Source organism: Asparagus officinalis, chromosome 4 (assembly GCF_001876935.1).
Source record: "Asparagus officinalis chromosome 4, Aspof.V1, whole genome shotgun sequence".
Taxonomy (NCBI): domain Eukaryota; kingdom Viridiplantae; phylum Streptophyta; class Magnoliopsida; order Asparagales; family Asparagaceae; genus Asparagus; species Asparagus officinalis.
The window spans coordinates 70,707,125-70,713,939 of NC_033797.1; the positions used below are offsets into that span (position 1 = coordinate 70,707,125).

Genomic DNA, 6,815 nt, shown 5'->3' on the forward strand with positions numbered 1-6,815 from the left:
CTTTGTTTAATGATGAAGATGAAGATGATGATAAAGATAAATATTTGCTTTCAAGAGGCTAGAACCCTCTTATAATGTAAATTTTCTCTTTTGCCTTTTATTTTCTTGTAATGTTTTTTTTCTTATTATAGATATTCAAGGGGCTAGAAACCTCTTATTTTCGATTTATTTTAATGCCTTGTAGAGTAGATTTACTTTTATCTCTTTATTTTTCTTGTATTTTGTAGTATAGATTTATTTTCTTGCATAGTTTAGATTTTTATTTTCTTGTATTATTTTCCAAGAGGCTAGAACCCTCTCAGGAATTAGTTTTTATTTTTATTATTTTCCTCTCATTCTCCAAGAGGCTAGAACCCTCATGATAATTAGTTTTTATTTTTATTCTTTTTCTTTTTGTCACGCCCCGCTTTTCAAAATACCCGGGAATCGGAACGTGAACAAGCCCGCGACGTATTAGATTAATGAGAATAAATAAAAATAAACTTTTCTCCTTAACCTAATAGGCTAAGCGTCAATAAATAAATGCAAAGGCATAGGTTTCCTATCACAGATAGCAAGAATATAATGAACAACTCAGAATGGAAAAGAGACATATCACAAATAGAATATCATTTGTGACACAGAGTTCAGGTCAAACATGCCCTTATTACAAAAAAGGTCCAACTAGGAATATAAAAATACATAGTCCATAATAAAAGAAAGTACTACTAAAAATAAACTAAGGATCATAAAATAACTAAGAAAATAGCTAAGCTTCAACTTGTTCTTCTGCTCTCTCTGCAAGGCACTCCTGCTGAGAATCCTCCGGCTCTTGTACGATTCCGAACTGAGACGGTTCGTCTCCTAAATCTGACGTACACCAGAGAAAATAGGTGTACGCCAGCGTACATGGCACACGGCAAGATCCCGCATGGGAGAAATGAAACGCTCGAATGACCAAGGCAAAAATAGTAATAATAAATAGAAGCATGCAGCTAGAATACTAAAAAGTAGATGAAATCCATCAATAGTATATGATAATCAAAGAATCCAAAAATCAATCAGTGACGAGGTCATGCAGCTAGCAATCGAATAATTATCCAAGTAACAAGGTCATACAATTAGATGTAATTAATACTTAAAAATCTACAACAAGAGACGTAGTACGTCGAGCGAAATAATCCAAACAAGGAAACCCTCATGTATATACCATATATCTCAAATTATAGATAATTAAATATTAACCCCGATATATGTATAAAAAGAAATACAACTGACCTAAATCTCATAAGAATTCATAGACCATTCAAATAACAAGATCATGTAACTAGCCATCCTATAACAGGTCACTGGTTCACATCTCACACAGAGTCAATGCTCATATCATCGGATAACTGACTGTTCACAAATCCCCTACGTGCATCTAATACCGCTACACAAACTCATGCTCATATCATCGGATAACTGACTGTTCACAAATCCCCTACGTGCATCTAATACCGCTACACAAACTCAGTCAGAGGACTACACGTAATTTGTTTTTAGCCTGGTCTGGACTCAAGCTAAACTCAGGTGAATATCAAACTCACGGACCAAAGTAACGACACTGATCTACTCTGACCCAACAAACCAACCCCAGTGGCAACACCGATCCACTGGTGTGAGCCTGGAAGATATATCAACTGCCTTATCCGATTACATGAACAGAGACTTCCTCATCCCAACTCTTCTCATTTTCTAAGTCAACAATCAAAGTTCACAATATCTCTGGTTCACCACCTAAATCAGGTCAACACACCCACACATGTCACTAGGTCTGTTCATGACGCACGATGCCACTAAGTCATGAACTACTAGGGTTCTTAATCACAACAATGATATAATAATAAAATTATTCCTATGCAACAACATCATGGCATGTAGAATATATTAAAACAAAGTTCATAAGACATGAATAATAACTACGAATAAATACGGGATGCATGAACAGTGTCTACAACAACATAAATACACATGTAAACAGATCTTATTAATATCTCACTACTAGGGTGTCCAAAGTTCTTATGCAAGCTATCCATAATTAAGTAATCTCTAACATAATAATGCGGTAAAAGAAAACTAAAAACCGATGTAGTTTTGCACATGAAATGTCACGCTCTACGACTACCAGTTATATTATCATAATTAATAAAAAAATTCAAAATTATTCTTTAAAACTATTTCTCATTATAACTAATTTAAAATAATATATTTATGTAATATATATTTGTTAATTCTTTTCTACATAAATAGTAATATTTCCTCATTTTATAAATAACCTTTAATTTATTTCTTTTCCGATAACATTTCGTAAATTCTAATTTTAACACCTAACTTGTCATTTCAAATTATTATTCTAAAATAATTCTTTTCCCTCGAAATAAATTCTTTTTAAAAATATTATAAATTCTTTAAAATAATTATGTTATCAAAATAAATTCTTTTAATTTATTATAACTATTCTGAAAATACTATTTATCACATATCTATGATTTACATTAATATTATTCACCAAACAACCCATGCAATTAATTATAATATAAACTAATGTACACATATAATATATAAATATTAAAACAACAATAAGGAGAGGCGAGATCTTGCCTCGGTGCATTGAACAAGTCGACATCGATGGCACGAGTCGAATCGTACGCGAAGGAGCGTGGCGTAGGGAGTCGCGGGAGACGAGAGGGAGCGGTGGAGGAGGCTGTCGGAGGTCTAGAGGGAGGCTAACGGAGAGGGGAGGCGGTTCGTATGGTTGGGGGCGGCTGAGGAGGGTGGGCTGGGTGTGGGTGGCAACGGTGGAAGAGAAGGAGGTGGGGAGATGGGCTGAGGGAGGTAGTGCTGGAGGTGGTCGGCACAGAGGAGGGAGGAGGCGCGTCGACAAGGAGGAGGCCGACGTCGGAGGCGTGTGTGTCGAAGTGGGGAGCGGCGGTCAGTGGACGCGATCGGGCTCAGGTTAGAGGTGCGGCGAGGTGATGAGGAGGAGAGGGACTACGGCGACAGGGGAGGAGGGCGCGAGTGGTTGCAGTCTCTGATGGGAGGGCTGTCGACGAGTCGTCGGTGAGCGGATGAGGAGTGGGTGACAGGAGCCGCAGTGGCTCGCTGTTTGGGGCGGAGCTGTCGGTTGGTGGTTCAGCTGAGGAGAGTGTGAGCGGGGAGGAAGAGGAGGTGCAGCAGGAGGTTGTTCGAATTTAGAGGCTGGTCAGGTTAGGTTCAGGTCGTCGCGGGGGACTGGCTTGAGGGCTGGCAGTTCGACGGCGAAGGGAGGAGGCGTGAGTCGCGCTGGCGGCGGAGAGGTGAGAGGAGAGCTATGGGTTGTTTGTCGGGATTTTTGTGGAGGGTAGGTGGCAGAGAGGGGATGGTGTTGGTGGAGGGGCGGAGGAGAAGCGGTCGCTCGTCGGAGCTGGAGGAGAGGCCTCGGCGGGAGGCAGTTCGACGGGGCAGCAGCGAGTTCAGCGGTAGGTCTGGAGGTTTGAGAAAGAGGAGAGCAGAGAGAGGAGAGAGAAATAGTATGACGCGGAAAAAGATAAGAGAGAGAGAGAGAGAGAGAGATATGTATATATATAATTAGGGTTTTGGAATTAAACAAAAATTAATTAAAATAAATAATTACTTATATTTAAAAATTAAAATAATTACGGAATAATTATCTACAAATAAAAACATACTAGTTGTATTAATACAATAGCTGATACGCAACAAAAGAAATAATACTATAAATTGTATAATTAAACAAGAATAATTAATAAAAATATAATTACTTATATTTAAAATCAAATAATTATAGGATAATTATCTATATAATAAAACGTACCAGTTGTACTAATATAACCGATAATATGCAACATTAAAAATAATACAACAATTTATACAAATAATATGTAACAATAATACAATATATTATACGAAATAATATGTATTAATAATAATAATACAACATATTATTTAAAATAATATGTAATAGTATCGATAACATAAGGGATAAATTCTAGAAATTTTTACTATACTAAATAAATTTATAAATATCAAAACCATTTAAATAAATATAAAACTTGGATTTTAAATCATAGAAAATTATAGAAATCAATAAAAATACAAATACTCTTTTAAAATTAATAATTAAATATTTTAAATACCAAAAAATTATTTTAACTAGTAGCAAAAATTCACAGTCATTACACTTTTATTCTCCAAGAGGTTAGAACGCTCCTGAGAATTAGTTTTTATCTTCATTTTCTTACTTTTATTCTCTCTAGTATAGATTTTATTTCTTTATTTTTTATTTTCTAAGATGTGGAAGTAATTCTTGTAGGAATTCTAGAATTGTATGAAACTAGTTTTATTTCTTTTATAATTTGTGAATTATTCTCTTGTGCTTAAAATGATCATGATTAGGATAATCAACTAGAGAGCTAATTGGTGAAAGAAGAGTTTGATAATCTATACTTATCTTGAGTGGTTTGATAGGTTATGATTATGAATTTTAGAATTACTCTTTAGTTGTTGTTCTTTTTATGAATATTAATTTTACCTGGATAATAATTTGATAGGTTATACTTTTCTTAAGTGGTTTGATAGTCTATGCTTAATAAATCTAAAGTAAAATATAATAAAAAGATAATAGTTCATAATTTATAAGTGAAATTGGCTAGTGAATTCAATTCTAGATTCCTTATATCTCTAATTGAATCCTCCATCTTTTAGTTTCTTGATTTTTCTCTTTATTCTTATTTTTTTCTTATTTGTTTCTTGGTTTTATTTTCTTCATTTTTCTTTCTCCATTCTCAATCTACTTTTGTTTTTATTTACACTAGTTGGATTGCATGTACAATACACGTGGTAAATTGTTTTATTTATTATTTTATTATTGATTCATTTCATTAAGATTTATTTAATTTAAACCATGTATCAAACATATGGATAGAATTTAAAAATTCAAAAGGATTAAATAGATTGTTTGCGTCTTTAACAATAGAAAACAATGAATAATTTTATAAAAGAATTTTATTTGATATACACTATTGAGTTTCAATCAACCAATAAGTTTCTTATAAGAATGAAATTCATATGTCATATAGATCCGCTGAAGTTGACTTATCACCGGCTAATAACAATGACATATAGAACTATGACTCATCAAAGCTTCTCTTGAATCATTTGCTACCCGAGTTTTTTTAGTAAGATGTCTGCATTTTCGACTTGTCCCGATGCATGGTGACGAGAAGGCTCTACTAAGCAACCACTTGTTCTCCCTTCTTTACCACCTAAATGAAAGTTTTCAAGTACGAAATTTAGTAATTGCTAGTTTGAGAAACGTTTTTTGGCAGTAGTTAATAAAAATGAAGATATTATAAACACATTTTTTCAATATTAGGTCAATGAACAAATGACTTTGTTAATGAAACATAATAAATGAGTGGCGCGGAAGCACTTGGTCTGGAAATAAATAAAACTCATACTGTAGCAAGCATGAAAAGGAAAATTTTTTAATAAAAAAGAAATTGAAACAAGATGTATTTTATGACATAAACAGATGTAACAAACTTAATAGGAACTTAACAGAAGACTCCAAAAGAACTATGAGCACTTTTTTAGAACTAAATCCAAAGTCAAAACATTTGGAAGGAAGAACGCATGCAATACTTACACATCATCAATGAATTTTGTTGCAATGACCACACTTGTCATTAGTAACTGATGAACATTGAGGCAAGAAAGATGGACTCCTGGCTGCTCAAGGTATCTGTCAATGTATACATGTGCAAGGATAAAGCATGAATGGCTACACTTTGAGTACTTGAATATGCGCTCAGCGTAACTTTGTATACTATGATCCGGTGCTCTGAGACCATGGTCAATGGTGTCATTAGTTTTCCTCATCGTAGAATCCAACGAACTCTTATTCTTTTGAATGGTCCTCTTGAGAACTGAGGATAATAGTGACAGAACCTGTGGAAATTCATAATATCCTTTCCCTGATTCACTAAGCCCTAAAAATCTATAGTTCCATTGGTCTATTGCCTTGATTTCAACTGCCATAGACCCCATATCTAGCCAAAAGATGTCCTGAAAGAATACATTATTGAAATGTTATTTAAATTCAGCCAGCGTAGAGAATCTACTCGTTACTCAGAATTTCAACTATTGGTTTGTTAATATATGACTTCCACAAGTAATGCTCTGAAACAAATGAATGCGTTGAAATTCTGTCATGAGCATTTCTGCCAATAAGAGAGCCAACATTCACCATAAAGGAAAGACCAAATAAAAGATTTTAGGCTGAAAGAGCTAAGCTAATCAACCTTTACTTTAGACTTCTTCATTGTCTTTATCATGAACCCTTTCCTGGAGATGAAAGCTCTCTCAAGGCATCATTCCCACAAATGGCCATCATATAATCTGTCAGATCCACCTTGAACAGCTTCCTCAAATGCCTAAGCACAATCTCAATCAAAATCAATACCAAAAAGTTGCGAGAAAACACGATACCCAAACCAAAAGTTCAAGAAGGTTGATACCTGAAGACCATTGGACAATAATCCTTCCACCGAAACTTTGCCGACTGATGAGGCAGCGTAATCTTTGACCCCTCGGGAGGAAACCTCGTCCAATACTTCTCCCTAGGATCAAAATCCTCAGCTTGCACAAGGTGTATATCAAAATTGGTATCATGAAAAACTCCTGAGTAGGTATGTGCTACATATATTTGGAACAATACCAAAACTCTTGAGCAAGTATGTGCCACGTATATTTGGAACATTTAGAGCACAAGGACAAATATATTAGGTATTTTC

General features: G+C 34.7%; 1 protein-coding gene across 1 annotated transcript; it reads right to left on the reverse strand.

Moving 5' to 3' along the window:
- Positions 5,166-6,355, reverse strand: LOC109836004 (cyclin-P3-1-like). Its single transcript, XM_020403949.1, has 3 exons — positions 6,324-6,355; positions 5,669-6,087; positions 5,166-5,285 (listed from the first exon to the last, which is right to left on the reverse strand). Exons 1-3 carry the CDS (start codon positions 6,342-6,344, stop codon positions 5,279-5,281), a joined length of 447 nt encoding a protein of 148 aa, XP_020259538.1. The 5' UTR covers positions 6,345-6,355; the 3' UTR covers positions 5,166-5,278.

What these genes read in the sequence shown, in the direction of transcription:
- LOC109836004 (XM_020403949.1), bottom strand. Translation starts at nt 6,344, where the DNA reads ATGAAGAAGTCTAAAGTAAAG. An exon ending in TGAAGAAGTCTAAAGTAAAG is followed by an intron (nt 6,088 to 6,323) that starts GTTGATTAGCTT and finishes GTATTCTTTCAG; the next exon opens with GACATCTTTTGGCTAGATAT.